This window comes from Neurospora tetrasperma (assembly GCF_000213175.1).
Source record: "Neurospora tetrasperma FGSC 2508 unplaced genomic scaffold NEUTE1scaffold_81, whole genome shotgun sequence".
NCBI lineage: Eukaryota > Fungi > Ascomycota > Sordariomycetes > Sordariales > Sordariaceae > Neurospora > Neurospora tetrasperma.
Genome location: NW_009799179.1, coordinates 5,022,202 through 5,038,327, shown reverse-complemented (window position 1 = coordinate 5,038,327; position 16,126 = coordinate 5,022,202). Strand labels below are relative to the sequence as shown.

Here is a 16,126-nt window from a genome sequence, read left to right as displayed (position 1 = left end):
ATCGAGCCATTGTGCCATCATCGGCCGCGCAACACATACCGCTTTCCGCTTGCAAGTTCCAGGGATCTATGGCTTCCCAGCATATACTTTCCACTCCGTGCGCCGTGCGGATCCAGAGCTCCCCGTCGCAAGCGGGTGCTCCAGCTTCCATCAAGCCGAAAGACCGAGAGCAGCAACAATACGGCCGAGCCAGGGCTCCATATTGTGTCAAGACCAGCAACCCCTGAATCGCGACTTTTTTTATTGTGCTGAGGTACACATGTGACGACGGGAAATCGTGTTCACTTCTCGCTGCGTAGGCATCGAAGCCGACAATGGAACTTTTCGAGGTGTTTTCGATGCCGTGAAAACCCCGTGCTGATTCGGGCTCACGGAGATTTCCGCTCAATAAGCTTTAAACTTACTAGTGTACATGATGAGAGCCCGGGTTTCCCCTAGCAGCGTTGCAAACGTGTCGTGTTGAGGGCTTGAGGCAAGTCTCTCCCCCTGTGCCTTGATCGATGATATTCGATAAATTGCCCAGTCAGATACACTACATCCGCAGCGCGCATCAAAGGGAATACTGTTAACCCTGTGAATGATGATCAAGTCCGTTACCGGGGTTCTTGGTCGTAATTTTCAGGTACTCGTTATTCTATGCTAGCTCAATACGGGGTCTTGTGCCAATCAGGAGGCCGCCGACAACGTTAGGAGCTCGATTATTTCTGTCACAGTTTTATTTTTTTCCATTGCGCAGAAAATTATAGCATTAACTGACGGTGTCAAAGACTCATGTACTTGACAGAGATCAATCATATAGCGTGGAAACGATCTCTGAGTTATATTTGAGTCGCGTGAGAGGTGAGCGTCCCAGCCATCTCACGAGAATAAGAGTCCATGCCACTTGCAAACCACCGCGCTAACATTTTACGCAGTGCACTATATGCCGGCATAGGTAATGTCTCCAGTCCATCTTCGCATCCAGCTGTCAGCTTCCGCTTTTTAATTTCAACCTAGATTTCTGAACACGGGAACTAGGCTCAACATAGTTTAGCACATCAGCTGTCGCTCGATCGGCTGCGTGTCACTTGCGTGACAGACTTGGGGCCAGACTTGCCAGTCACTCTGAGTGGTATGCTCAGCTTACCGGCCCCGCTGGCCGCCTCGCATGCACGGAGGTTCTTTATAGATTTACTAGACCGTAAAGGGGATAAGATAAATCCGGTTTGATTGAGAATATGCGGCATTTTGCTCTTTTCAGTCGGCTGAAACGATGGCTTTCTGCATGGCGTTGGCGATCATCAACGTCAAGTTCCGCCTTGGATCAGCAGCCAACTTTCTTCATTGTTATGGCACATCATAGATAGGCTGATGGGGTTCCCCAGTTAACACGATCCTATCTCGTTCTTTGCTTTTCTTCCATGCCTTTGCTTGCTTGCCCGTCATTGAGAGAGGTAGGCAATTGTGGTAGCATTTGTATGTTGTTGTTTCCTTTCTACGTGCTTGACCAGTCCTTTTATGAGCTCAAGGAGACAGGTATCAAAAACGACGGCAACGACGACGACAACAGTAAAGATACCTACTGACGGACAAAGAAGTGAGACATTATGCGACTCGGCTATACAAAGCAAGTCGACAGTGAGACATATTTCTAGAAGCTAAGTCCAGAAGCGGACGATAGCTTCTTCCCAGCCATCGCTTCGCTTCCCATGGCATTTCGGGACTTCGCGAGTCAGGGGCTAGCATACATATAGTGGGGCCATCCTGAGATGGACAGGCAACCAGGGCCCAGGCACAGGGTACTGCTACCCGTTTAGCCTTGTTTCCAACATTTGGTAGTTTGTCACCATTGTTTCCCTTTTTTCCTCTTCTCCCTTCCACCGTTCGCACAAGGCAACTTGAATGGTAGTTTCTGCTACTCTGTGTGTACTGTGCAGTAAGTGCTACAGGACAGTGCTGTATTGCACTGTACTGTATTGTACGGAAAGCTTATTTGCGGGGCCTTGAATGCTTCATATCCCTGCAACTGCCCACAGCGGGGCCATGGTATCTTGCTATGTAAAGTACATGTATCGCAGTACCTACGCACCCGGCAGGCACGAGGAGAAGCACAATCAAATGATGTTCCGGGAGTCGTTCCCGAGAAGCCTCCTTGTTTCACCACCTTGTTAGGTAACAACTTGGGGACACGGAAGATGCTAGGCATCAGCTTTTTGTCAACCACAACACAGCCACCGTGATCTCCTTCAACCTTCGACGAAAGGAAACCCGTGCGACTCTCCAGGTTCAGCCTCCCGATCAAATGTAGTTCATCATCTCGTCTAACCCACTAGGCAACATAAAAGCAAAGAACTACACTACAATGACTACCAACAAATCCGCCATCATCAACTCAGCCACCTGAGTCCATTCTCTCCCGCAGGCCCACCCCCGCCGCGGGCGTGAAGTGAAGATCTCTTTCCGCTCATCGTAAGGTACCATTCCGGCCTATCTACTACACTACAGAACAAAGGCATGGAAACCATGATACTGGGTCCACGGGGGAAGCGAAGAAGAAGGAAGTTGGAACCGAGACTAGACGTCCCGAAGGGGTGTTTTGGGGCGTGCCCGACGTGGAGGGCTTAATTTCGACCTGAGACATTGATCACATCACATCGCGATTTCAAACATTCCCCTGCCGGCCGTCGTTGTCGCTACGTATTTAGTAAGCAAGTACTGTAGTGTAGTGTGATGTGCCATGCCATGTGCGTACGGCACGCGTGAGCAGGTGTAAGTGTGAAAGTGAAATGCGAGTGTGATGAGTGAGTGGTGGGTTGTACTCTGTGTATAGGGAGAAGAAAGACTTCAGTGGATGAGGCGCGCTTGTGCGCTCGGTGTTTCTGGATACCACGATTGCTTACATTTCTCTACGTACCTATGTATGTATGTGTATGTATCTACGCCAGCAACATCATACTTGCGCGTCTACCGCTCACGTAAACCAGGCGCATCAGGTCCCCTACTTAGTCTACACATAACTACCAAAGAACGATGAACGAACGAACGAAGCTGATAAGCCGCGCACAGTCCTGTCAGAGCTGTCCTTCATTATGTTCAGCGGCACTTCACAACATTAAGATCAGAGATGAGAGATCAGAGATCAGAAAGCAGCTGACTACACACAAGAGATCCTCCCTTTGCTGGCTGTACTGCGTAAATGAATCAAAAATGCAGATGTGCCAGTTGCCAATGTACATCAAGCATCACAGCCGGATGCGAGTGCGGGAGATCGTCCCCCGCCGTCCCGTGTTTCAAACCTCCAACCTACGACTAAGTATCCAATCGCATCTTCAGATATTCAATGTACAGTACACACGCTACATAGCTTCTACCTACTATGGATGCAAGAGAGGCAGCATGTTCCAGTGCGCGGGCTAATTACCTTGGTAATCATCACCACCAGAAGAGGCTTGATATCAATCCTCCCCTGCTTTCTCTCCTTTCTCACTAGCATCCACAGCTTCGAGACAACAAGGACCCCGGCTTAGAGAACTGCCGAAGAGCATGGGGTCGTGGAGAAGACTTGAGGGAGGGGGGAGGGGGGGATCATTCAGGGGCTAGCCGTGGCCGTGGCCAGGAGGGATCTGTGCCGTGCTTGGTTTACATGGTACATATCTACGGGTAGGAAGTTCGGCAAGTCTATAATGAGGGTTGGTCGGTGATCCATGTACTTTTGAATAATTTGTTAGTGGTTGTGATATTGGTTGATGAACTCGCTGCTGAAACGTTTAACGGCACCGGAAATCATGGGTCACTCCTGCCCCTACTGCAACCTTACCTGGGCCCCGTCTTTTTTAAATTGTTTTTGGTGGTGTTACATGCCGGTCCCCGAGGGTGGCTGATTGTTGGAAGAGGCAATGATTGGGTAGGTAACTCAATATACATCAGCTCAGAGTCGTTCTGTGATGGATGGCAATGGGACTTTAAGATGTTGAGTTGATAGATAGTCGTAGTTTTTTTTTTTTTTTTTTTTTTTTTTTTTTTTTTTTTTTTTTCATTTCGTAGTATGTAAGGGATGATATAATTTCTTCGCGACCGCTTCCCAAAACAAAGAAGCCTGTCCGATGAAAAGCAAAGAATATTGTTTTATTGATATCGGGATATAAGCAAGGGGTAGAGCAATTGGAGACAACGTTCGTCGTTGGGGCGGAAGCCCGCACCAAGTATTGAGAGCATGGCGTAAAGGAAGGAAGGCAATATTTGCGATACTGGTGCCACAGATATCTCAGCACTGTCAACACATTTTGTGGGATCCTTCCCTCTTTCTCTGACCAAAGACACGTGGCTGCGCTTACAATAGAAGACGATGATGTTGTTGGCCTACCGATTTTTGCTCTGGAAAGAGAGGATGTTGCGAAAAAAACCGAGTTCAGTTTTTGGCGTTGCGATGGGGGAGAGAGACACCTGAAACAAACAAACAACTTCTATGCGAACCATATTCATACAAAACCACCGTTGTATCCAGTCGTAACATATGTAACATCTAATGCCATGATGCAGTATCTTTTCCTGTAAACGCTCGTGGCCCTTCAAGCACCCAGCTTGAGACGGTCAAGCATCTTATCGATCTTTTCCAGCAAGATCTGGTAATTGACCGCATCCGACACGAACTCATCCTCAACCAACTTCCCGTCCAATGTTCGTAGACCACCACCTCCCTCCTCCTCACCATCACGTTCAGTGCTTTTCCCCACTTCCTCTCCTCCCACTTCCCTCTGGCCGTCAGTAGACTGTTCGAGACGGATTTCCCCATCCTCAGCCTCTAATGCCAGGTCCTCTATCTGAGCAGCATCAATCTCGCCCTCCTCATTCAACATCTCTTCAATTCCATCACCCTCGAACCGGAACCGAAATCGCTCGCCCAGGTAATACCGAATATCGTCCAGCAACTCAATAGTGTCCGTCTCCTCACGCCTCTTGAGCCGGGACGCACTTTCCTGAATCAATTCGGCGAACTCCTCTTCGTCGATGTAGTCCTCCAATCGACTGGCCAGGTACCGGGCGGCGAAGTCTTCCAGACGCTGAACCTCAAGATCCCAGGCGGCGTGGATGACATCGTAGACGTTAATGGGTTCCACTTCGACTGACTGTCCATCCGCTTCCGGCGATGATCCAGTTGGTGTTTGTTGCTGCCCGCTCGAAGGTGTCGAAGTCGACGTGGCGGGTGGTGGCAATTGTAGGTCTTCCGCGGCCCCACCATGGGTACGGTCTACCAGTGCGTTGCTGGTACCGCTGCCTAGAGTGCTAATTGCCACAGCAGCTTTGGTCTTGAGCTTATCCAACAGTAACATGTCCGCCGCGTAGAGAAGATCCGGAGCCAGCTCGAGCGGGCAGTCAGACCTCTCGGTGTAGAGGAATGTTAGGATGATCTCCAGAACTTCGGGAAGACAGTCCACCTTGATGACGTGGAGATGCTCGGTTTCCTTGGCTTCCATGAACTCGGAGGAGAACATGGTTTCAAAATAGGGACTGCGGATGAGAAAGGCTTTATGCACCGGGAAGAGGACTGAGCGTTTGGGCTTTTTCGCACCATTCGAAGTTCCGTTTGTTGAGTTCAACGCCGCTGTCGGGCCAATGGGAATGCCATTACGAGATATGAGCGCCTCTTCCGCGGGCTCAACGACATCTTCTTCACCCTCGTCGAACTCGTCCGTACGCAACAAACAGTTTGCGGAAATAGCGTTGTCTCGGGGCCATTTCACATCCCCCACCCGACAAGTGTCAACTGTGAACTTGTGCTTCAGGACCGTGTCTCGGAAGTAAGCAGTTACTTGAGCCTGAGCACGCTGGACCTCATCTTGATGCCTCTGGCGCGCCAAGCGTCGGTCGGTCGTTGAAAGAACAGCTTCCCACAGGTGGGCGATTTCGAGCTGCTTGCAGAGCTTGCCGATCCCCTTGAAAACCTCTTCCTCAGTGGCTGTACTCCGAGGTCCAACAAGGTCGCGTGGAAGTTCGCCAAGATAGAGATATCTTATGACGACCCGAAAAGCCTCGACAGGAATGGAGTGGGATAGTTTCCAAGTGCTCGTTTCAGGAGCGTCGGCGAATTTTCTTCGGAAATAGGGCGACCTGGAAGAGAGGATGAATTTATGCAGATGGAACGATTCAGAAGCTGTGAGGAGACTGATGTCTGTCGTCTTCGGAATCTCGCGGACAAGCAACGAGGTGATATGGGATGACCAAGCCTGTAAAGGATCCGCAGTCTTGGTGTAATCATAGGAAAGTAGCAAATTCCGAATCTTGTTATTCAGAGCGTTGTAGACCGCGCGCTCCCGCTCGAATGAATCGGGGTCGGCCAGAGCACCTGGGCTTGCGTGTAAGTGACTGGATGGTGGAGAGTTGGCGCTTTGCGATAGGACATACCGGATTCTAGCAGGAGTTGCACCAGTTCATAATGCCCGCACAGACTTGCCTTTTGAAGTATCAGTGCTACTGCAGAAATCAAAGAGCATGAGGTGGCTTTCGAGAAAATCACATACGATAATGAGTGGAGTATAGTCATATTTGTCTTTGCCATTGATGTTGACGCCACCTGAGATCAACTCCTGACAGTGCTTCAGATCGCCTCGACGGCACGCGTGTATGAATTCATGAAACTCTGGGGAATCATCAAACGGATGCTCATTGCGGAGGACGCCTTGGCGAATTAGTTGTTCATCGTCCTTGAGCTTGAGCTCGAGCTGGTCTTTGCGAAGTACCATCTTTTCTGTGCGTATATTTCCTTTGGTTTTGCCAAGTTTTGAATGCTACAGTGAAGGGGTATCGTTATCAAGGAACTAGGAACAGAACGAGAAGTTTATATTCGGAGAAAAATTGCACTGAAGGAGGGTGGCGGCACCGCAAATGGGTATCTCGGGTGCCGGAGATATGTAAGCAGACGGACGACCAACGCAATCGGGTCGGCTACGGGGCGCTAGCACGGACCAAACAGAGAGCCGATGCGGGAAGTCGTGACGGATCGCCACCGGATGGTCGACGGGACAGCCGCTGAGTTGCGGCAACTGTACACATCTTATCTTATCGTAGATTATCAGTGTTATCGATAAGGTTTGCTGGCAGTGGAGGCGGCGACTTACAGGTATTAATGTTTAAAGTGATACGCTGCCTCACCGCCCCGCGCCAGTTGCTGGGCAACGCGATGTTGACTGGTAGTCTAGTAGGGATTCTCCCTTTGACAGGTTCGCAGGCGTCCTCCATCGGGCAGCCCATCCGAAGCGTCCACGACCAGCCGGGCCGCCCAACAAGACCCGGAACCTAACTTCGATTGGTTACACGCAATCGTGCGCATCCTTTCCCGGCACTAGAATACACCCATCGCAATCACCATAACCATTGCATTCATCACGACCATCGCATACAACGCTACTATTGCATTATCGGCACCTCTTAGACGACAGGGCCTATCCTTCAACACGGTACACTTCCCGAAACGATTGTCTTATGGATCAGGCAGCATACTCTTCCCAATTCATGATAGCCTGTCAGAGGTCCCGTTGATCTAGTCAACCGCCAACATGTCGGAGAGCGACAAGTACGAGCTTCTAGAAAAGATCGGTATGCGAAAACACCCTCTCCCAACCATCGAACGGCGCTCCACATGCACATGCACAAAGGGTAGCAGTAACATTGATGGCTGACAACGATTTGCTTGACAACCACAGGCCATGGCTCGTTTGGCATCATCCGAAAGGTGCGGCGCAAAGCCGACGGCATGATCCTCTGCCGCAAGGAGATCAGTTACCTCAAGATGTCGCAAAAAGAGCGTGAACAGTTGCACGCCGAGTTCTCGATCCTCTCGACCCTACGTCACCCCAATATCGTCGGATACTACCACCGCGAACATCTCAAAGCTACCCAAGACCTACATCTCTACATGGAATACTGTGGCAATGGTGACCTGGGCCGTGTTATCCGCAACCTTATTAAGAATAACCAGTACGCGGAGGAATCGTTCGTCTGGAGCATCTTTTCCCAGCTTGTCACCGCTTTGTACCGCTGCCACTATGGCGTCGACCCTCCAGAAGTCGGCAAGACTGTCCTTGGTTTGGGCTCAACAGCAAGGCCAAAACCTCCTTCGGGTGGCATGACTATTCTACATCGCGATCTCAAGCCAGAGAACGGTAGGTGACCCTGTGATACGTATGTGGACTGGTCTAACGTGCTGCCTCGTAGTGTTCCTGGGCGAAGACAACTCGGTAAAGCTTGGTGACTTTGGACTCTCCAAGGTCATGCAGTCGCACGACTTTGCCTCGACCTACGTTGGCACCCCCTTCTACATGTCGCCGGAAATCTGCGCGGCAGAGAAATACACGTTAAAGTCGGATATTTGGTCATTAGGATGCATCATATACGAGCTTTGCGCCCGAGAGCCCCCATTCAACGCCAAGACGCATTACCAACTGGTTCAGAAAATCAAGGAGGGCAAGATTGCGCCATTACCTTCCGTTTACTCGGGAGAACTCTTTGCAACAATCAAGGATTGCCTGCGCGTGAACCCCGATCGAAGGCCAGACACAGCCACACTTCTGAACCTGCCGATTGTACGTTTGATGAGGAAGGAAAAGGAAGTTGTGGAATTCAGCAGAACTCTCAGAACGAAAGAGGAGACCCTTAACAAGCGTATCCGCGAGCTTGATAGCAAGTTGTCCGCACTCGAAACCGAAAAATCGTCCATACGTGCCGAGATCGATGCCTCACTGAGAAGGGAATGGGAAGTCAAGGCGCGGTTGGAGATTGACCGTTTGGTGGCCCAGGAAATCGAATCTCTACAACAAAAGTTTGAGCAGGAGGTTCAGGCGCGGGTAGAAGCAGAGCTACAACGGCACGGGAGAGGACCCATGTTCAACAGTCATGGCCAGCAGGGCTCGTTTTCTTCGACTGCTGCTACATTGGTGTCTGACTACAACCTGTCCTCAGTCGGTAGCGGTGACGGCGACTTCCCTTCTACTACGGACATCACCGATATCTCGATTGCCGAGTCGACTGATGGCTCTGACATCTCAAAGAAAATCCCGCGAACACCCTTCCACAGAGCGCAGACATATTCTTCTGCACCCGCTGAATCTGTACTTGGCACGCCAATGGACATTGAAATGGCCTCACCATCACCTATCACGATCGCTTCCCTCTCCCTTTCGCCCCGTCGGATGGCTTTGACAAAAGCGCCGACCACAAACCCACGGATGATTTTTGGCGAGGAGCCAACTTCTACAGACAAGAGCAACTGGGAGGTCCCAAGAGAAACAGAGATGATAGACTCTGGCGACGAGTCCGAAGCGGAGGCTCTGGTTCCTTCACCGAAACGTATCACTAAATCCAGCAAGAACCCTTTCAGTACTGGCACAACCAGGTCGAGGCCGTCGCTCAACTCGCAACAAAACTCCAATGCTCTTCCAATCCATGGCTTACGCTCCAAACAGACGTTAGCCACCCGCTCTAAGACAGTTAGTGGAGTTTCGTCGATAGGACAACATCCCCTTCGTTCCGCACCCAGCGCTCCCACCCTGCGAGACCGCAAACCCAGCCCAACCCGACGACTCAGTAGGATACCATCGGTAACGGGCGTGGGCATAAGACTCAGCGCGAACAACATCAACAACAGCAGCAACGGCGGCAGTGACGCGCCATCCTCGACCGTCACGTCCAACATAACCGCCAGAACAAGGGGTCTCAAGCGGATGTCGTCCACATGCGATGAATCGTCGTTCAGCCAGCAACAAAACAACCAACCACAACAGTCACTGCCACAAGCTCCGCCTCTTAAGAAGATCGGACTTATGGCCGCCAAGAACATTCGCGGAAGCTCGCTCGTCGAGCTGCACCAGGCTCGCGCCGGTGGTAGGCCCATCAGCGCGATCATTTCCAACGAAGCCAAACTACGCGCCTTTAAGGAACACGCGACAATCGCGGCGTCAGCAGTGGACAGCAGCAGTAGCAGTAGCAGCGGTAGCGGACAGTCGCAATTACCGACCCGACCACGATCACAACCCCAACCGATAACCGCAAACTTTGAGCAGCAGCAGCAGCAGCAGCAGAGTAATACCAACAGCATCTCCTCTTCCAACAGCGCAGGCAGCGGCAGCGCCACTGGAACGGGCACTGGGGCTGGGACAAAGTCGATGCCATGGCCGGTAGCTCCCGTATGGAATCGGGAGGTGGAGACGGAGGAAATGCCCAGTCCGTTCATCGTGAAGACCTCGAAAAGGCCGGCGAGCTTTGTGAGGCCGGCATCGAATTTGAGTCAGAGCTAGACCGACTGTTTGATAGGACAGCTTCGCCCGCCCGCCCGCTTCCTTCATCTTCATCACCATCATCATCATCGACACCCATCATTGGCTACTTCTCTCTCCTTGCCGATTTTTCACTTGGGGTTCATCAAAGCATTTTCTGGTTCGGCTTCTAGTTCTGGCATAGATTCAAGTTGGATCAGCAAATGCATAGGCATCGCATCAATCATCGCATGGCGTTCGGGCTAAGGGGAGAGCAGACGGGCGGAAAAGTAACAGAGGTGAAAGAGTGAATTCAGAGAGTGAAGGGTTGAAAAGCGAACAAAGAACCACATTCCGCTCGGGCTTGGGTGTGGGCATGTACACGTATACATGCACGTAACGGAATGGCATCGGTTTGCCCTCTCTCTTGCGAGCTTGTCATTTCACCTGGTGATTACTGTAAAGTCATCTTTTGGCTACGGCGTTGGCTAATGGTTCTAGAGAGATCAAGTGGCAACGTAATCGAAGTAGACTATGGTTCCGGGAGCATTCGGATTCTTCTTGGGAGTTTCTGTGGCGTTGGTGGCATTAGGAATAGCCTGGGGATATGATGAATAACATGACACGACATGAATTACGCATTCTGTGTGTGAGGTACTAGGAGGCGTAAACAGCTACTAGTGTTCAAATTACTTCCACTGCAGCATGGAAGAACCCACAATCGTTCGTTCAAAATCGCAATCTTAGTACTTTTCTGTGGTATCTGTAGAGTACAACGTATTCCCCTTTCGATATTCAAAAGCTTCTTGCCATCCCTCCCTTCCTTACGAACCAGCCTGGTATCCCAAAATAATCATGAAAAGTTAGGGTACATATCCCAAGACTCCATGAAACGCTCTTTCTCACTCTTTGGCCATAATTCCAATGCCTTTCTGAAGTCTTCATCAAGTGGTTTGTTCAAAAACTCCGCCTAACCTATTTTTCTTCGAATCCCCTTAAATCTTTCAGCAGTCTGCAGCGTCCTGCCACCTAGCTTGGTCACCTCCTTCTCGGCCTCCTTCTTCATCCTGTTGAGCGGAGAACCCAGAATTCTCCCAATCACCTAGTTCGGCGCGACGAGGTTCTGGATGCCAATCACTTCGATACCACCACCCTGCCTCGCGGGGACCTTCTTGGTCGTCTGCTGAATCTCCTCCAGCGGGAGGAACCTGTCCCTTTGGAGGGACTCCAACAGGTAGCGTCTGTGCCAGGGCCCAACAAACATGCCCTCGGGGTCGACGCTCTCGCGGACGGCGCCCCACCGCTGGAAGTCATCGCCGTACCACCTTTCCAGGTCGGCCTGGGTCGCGGTGAAGGTCTTGGCCCAGTGCGGCTTGCCGCCCAGCTCGCGCATGAGCCACTCGAAGCCGAGATAGTAGCGCTCCGTGGCGTTGTACGTCGGCTCACGGTGGTAGGGGCGATACATGATGGCGTTGAGATAGAGCGTGGGGCCGTCAGACTGCGTGGGGTCAAGGAAGGGGCGCGTGTTGGCCTCCCGCGAGGTGTAGACGGTCGAGTCGCTCGCACGCACTTCGACGGGGCTGTGAACCCAGAGACCCTCGGCGCTGTAGGGGATGCCGTGCTCAACATAGCCGGGGTCGCCAGGCTTCAGGTTTTGAAGCCAGGCACCAAGACGCTGTAGAGCCTCGGGTCCCTTGTGGAGGGGGATGGCCCACTCGTTGACGGATTGGCTGTATAGGCAGTTCAGCAGGAAGGCCTTCTGGCTGGGCTGGACGGCGCCAATCCTCGTGACCTCGCCGTTCTTGAAACCATACTGCATGCCGAAAACGAACCACTCAATCCAAGGCGTGATGCGCGGGATCCATCTGGAGAGAGCAAGGAGGTTATGATAAACATAGTAGCCTAGCCAGCTATCGTAGTAGCTTGTTGGCGGCTCACGGTGCTTGACGGCGCCGGTCTTCAAGTCGACCGGGTCGACAACGTTGGCAGTCCAAACAGCGGCGCGGCGCATGTAAGGAAACCACCAAATACGCACAAACTCGGCCTGGCTCCAGAGATCCTTCTCCCATTGCTCAAAGATGCGCTTATCCGAGTCGATTGCCTGGCTCCAGGCAAGTGAGAAAGCTGGGACAGCCTTGAAAGTGACCTCGGTGATGATACCCAAGGCACCGAGGGAGATCAAGGCGGCCCGGAACAGATCAGGCTTGTCCTCTGGGGAGCACGACAACGTCTCGCCATTGGCAAGCGTAATCTTGAGCTCAGTAATGCTTTCACCGACAAGACCATGCTTGATGCCGCTGCCGTGCGTGCCCGTGCTGATGGCGCCGGCAATGCTCTGCTCATTGATGCTGCCGAGACTAGGCAAAGCAAGCCCGCGGCGGTCCAGCTCGTCACTGAGCTGGTAAAGACGGATACCTGCCTGCACAACAACGAGACCGGTCAAATGATCAACGGAAATCACCTTGTTGAAGTTGTCCAGGTTGACGAGCCAGGACGAGGTACAAGTAATGTCTGAAGGAGAGTGACCGCAGCCGGTGGTAGTGACACGGCGCCGGGCGTGACGGGCCAAGCGGACGACCTTTTGGATTTCTGGGACAGATTTGGGTTGAATATAGAGCTCGGGCAAGCTCGTGAAAGTGCCAGCCCAGGTTCTGTGGACGTGAGCGGTCTTTGCCCGGAAAGGAATGCCGCCATCGCGCTGGCTGGCGAGCTCAATGATCTCGCGCACGTTGGACGGGAGGGAGGCGAGCGCCGGGTTGCTCTCGGTCGCCATGATAAGCGGTGGGGTTTCCCCAGATGATGTTATATGAAAAGTTTGGCCCAATCTATGCAAATGAGAACGAGGAGAGAAAGTTTGGTATTTATGAAGTTACAAGGACAGGGACAACGATAAAGTTGCAATGACTTCGGTTTGTCGTGCGATCGATGGCGAAAGCGGCCGGAGTGGAGATCCGGATATTTTCTACAAGTACTGCGTATAACCAGAACGAGCTACTACCACTGCGTGCCGAGGGCGGGGAAGTCGCAAGAGGAAATCACGGCAGCAGCGCCAACGGGTGTGAACCTCACGATGGTAGGCAGAGAGTGCAAACCTTTGATTGGGTTGAGGATCGATGAATGCGCCAGCCATAGATAAACTGTGCGAAGTGAAACTGAGAAAAGCAAACCATAAAATGATCAACGCGTTGCATCAGACAAGGGATTTTGGAGCGGAGGAGGGGCTCACGATACTTTTGACCAACCCATCGCCTCTTCTGATTGGTCAGACTTGGTTTAAGTCGTTTTCTAGACTTCTTGGCTCTGTAACCCTTGGTGATGTTTTGCAGCATCAGCACTGGCGACAATTGTTTACTTTCTCAAATGAACTGAGGCGAGGCTCGGGCGTCGATTCACATTTCACCTTGAGATAATGTGACTTCTTGAATAGGATTACAGGAAGCTATCTGCTTAATCTTCCTCTGGGATGTCATATCTCAAAGACCTTTCGAGCACCAAAGGTATTGGCAAACCCTTGAGGCCAGCCGTGACGATAGCTATCCCCTGACTCCGCCCCATGCGTTTACCACTGAGTTGCGGGAACACAGCGCATTCCTCAAGACATCTACCACCCAAGATCGTTATGAAACATCCCGTGTGACCTTTTTTTTTCCTCTAATTTTTTTCTTTTTTTTCAATTTTTTTTTTTCGGGGGAGGGGGGGGTATAGTATTGTGCAAAGCTGTATACGGAAGCCCAAAGCACAAAATTGCTCTTCGAAAAGCTGACAGACGTCATCTTCTCCTATGAATGTGAAAGTAGCCACCCCAAAATGCCAGATCCCCAGCTGCCAGTACCCCAATATTCTGAGCGAAACTCCAAGCTCTCACACCTATGTAAGCCAGATTCTTGCCCGTATGCTGGCCCGAAACTCTCAAACTCTCAAGGTACCCACCTCCCGATACAGTGCGACTCGGCCGTCTCTGGGCTTGATCTGGTAGCAAAGGGTGACCGGATCACCAGCGAGGTTCTTCTTGCAGTACTTGCAGTCGATTTCTCTGGTTGCCATGGACACTGGACCCTCCCACTTATTGTCGCACATGGCCTTGATGCAGAGCCACTGGCCTTGGTGTTCCTCCTTGCCCAGCTGCTTGTGGACATATTCGGGGTTTCCTGGATGACTGGCCAAGCATTTCAAGATATGTTGGATCATCGTCTCGTTGGTTGCAGGTGGTTGATTGCCATCCGGGACAACGTTCTGGATAATATGGCTGACCTTGCGCGCAAGATCCTGATACTCGTTCTGTTCCTTGTTTGTGAAGACAGCATCATTGCTAGGCTGCTTGTTGTCTTTCTTGTCGGAGCCCAGCGGACAGATCTTTGCAGTGTGGCCGTGCCAGTCGCAGAGTTGGCACGCGGCACTCTTATCTCCGGGAGCAGGATAGCCAATCGAAGCCGACGAGCGTAGGTCGTTCAATTTGAGTGACTTCAAAGGGATATGAAAGTTTTCCGGGCTAGGAGGCGGAGGTCTGGGAACCTCAGGAGTGGTATGAAATGTGCCCGAGCCCTTTGCGGGCGGAGGGATCGGAGAACCGTTCACACTTCTTGGCACAGTATCGATAGGCTCGTTGTCGAATTCTCGCTCGTAGTCTGGGGTGGAAACCCGTGAAAACAAAGTCGCGGCAGTGGTGAACTGGTCGATCTTGGGAGTAGGAGGTCTGTAACTCGTACTGTCGAATTGATCATAAGGCTGGGGAGCATTTGCCGCAAGAGGAAAGCTGGTGTAATGCGTTGGAAATGTCGAATACAAGCCCTCGATGTAGCCAGAAGCGCTGTGCGCAGGAAACTGGTTCGGCATGGGAGGGACATATCTCACGGCTCCCAGTGGAGGCTGAGGTCCCGGTGGAAACTGAGTTGGGATATACTGCGCTTGCAGCTTTGACGCGGCAGAAGTCGACGCACAGCTAACGTACGGAACATATTCTTCGCGATCGTCGACCGGAGAGTCGCGGCGGCCGTGGCGGGGTTGATGGTCGCTCATCGTGAGGTTATCAAGAGGAGTTGAAATAGCTCTTTATCGGCGAGAATAGTCCCGGGTACGACGATTTCACGCAGGACTTGTCACTGTTGAGCGGAGAACGGCTCGTTTGCTACAGTGACAGAAAGCCTTCTGGAGAAAAGTCAGGTATAGGAATTGTTGTCGAACAAACTCCCGGCCCTCATCAGACAAGATGTTCTGGGAAGAAAAGTTGTTGCGTGGGCGAGTGTCTCGTAGCTTTCAGGAAAGTAACAAACGGGGGATGTGATAGATTGGCCGACAACCAAGGGCGAAGTAATGGAATTGTTTGGTAGTGAATGGACGATGTCTGGTCCAAAGCTCAGGCCATGCTGGGTTGAGAGTATTTGACTTGAAGATGGAAGGTCCGCGTAATTTGTTTTACGAGCCGCTCCTTCCTTTTCTGAATACAAGTTCCCCCCCGGGTATCGTGAACTGTGGGGGGAAACAGGAACTCGACCACTTCGATGATACCAATCCTGCTCTTCAATTCCTGCTCTCCAATTCGAACAGCCCACCGTAAAGTTCAGTCCGTCAAATTGGTTTCGTCCATGCCACCCATTGTATTCTGGTCGAGTCGTTGTTTGCGTGTCTTTTCATCCCATTTCGATCATGTCCACGTAGAACGCGTCAAGCTCTCATACCCGACCCCGAGCATCTTTTAACCCACTACCCCTCTTCACCCGCGTTCACTCTCCATTTTTTTTTTCCTTACCAAGGTTCTCCTCCATACTCTGTTCTTCCTTCATATCTCTATTCAAACCTTATCATCAACCTTCACGCATCGTATCCTTCGAGGCCCTGGCCTCCTTCATCAAGTAACACTTGAGAATAACAACCTCTCAGTCTCACACAACCGTTCCTCGCTA

General features: G+C 51.6%; 4 protein-coding genes across 4 annotated transcripts; 1 reads left to right on the top strand and 3 right to left on the bottom strand.

Moving 5' to 3' along the window:
- Positions 1-4,426: 4,426 nt before the first annotated feature.
- On the bottom strand, positions 4,427-6,719 carry NEUTE1DRAFT_72462 (uncharacterized protein; the record flags this gene model as incomplete). The annotated part of the gene is made up of 3 exons (XM_009857966.1): positions 4,427-6,322; positions 6,382-6,430; positions 6,498-6,719. 3 exons carry the CDS (start codon positions 6,717-6,719, stop codon positions 4,548-4,550), a joined length of 2,046 nt encoding a protein of 681 aa, XP_009856268.1.
- An 813-nt stretch (positions 6,720-7,532) lies between these two features.
- On the top strand, positions 7,533-10,306 carry NEUTE1DRAFT_126102 (G2-specific protein kinase nim-1; the record flags this gene model as incomplete). Its single annotated transcript, XM_009857965.1, has 3 exons — positions 7,533-7,572; positions 7,680-8,138; positions 8,191-10,306. 3 exons carry the CDS (start codon positions 7,533-7,535, stop codon positions 10,266-10,268), a joined length of 2,577 nt encoding a protein of 858 aa, XP_009856267.1.
- Positions 10,307-10,948: 642 nt separating this feature from the next.
- Positions 10,949-13,027, bottom strand: NEUTE1DRAFT_150135 (uncharacterized protein; the record flags this gene model as incomplete). The annotated part of the gene is made up of 1 exon (XM_009857964.1): positions 10,949-13,027. One exon carries the CDS (start codon positions 12,997-12,999, stop codon positions 11,329-11,331), a length of 1,671 nt encoding a protein of 556 aa, XP_009856266.1.
- Positions 13,028-14,135: 1,108 nt separating this feature from the next.
- On the bottom strand, positions 14,136-15,242 carry NEUTE1DRAFT_142501 (uncharacterized protein; the record flags this gene model as incomplete). Its single annotated transcript, XM_009857963.1, has 1 exon — positions 14,136-15,242. The coding sequence occupies one exon, from the start codon at positions 15,240-15,242 to the stop codon at positions 14,136-14,138; it is 1,107 nt and encodes a 368-aa protein (XP_009856265.1).
- Positions 15,243-16,126: the final 884 nt, after the last annotated feature.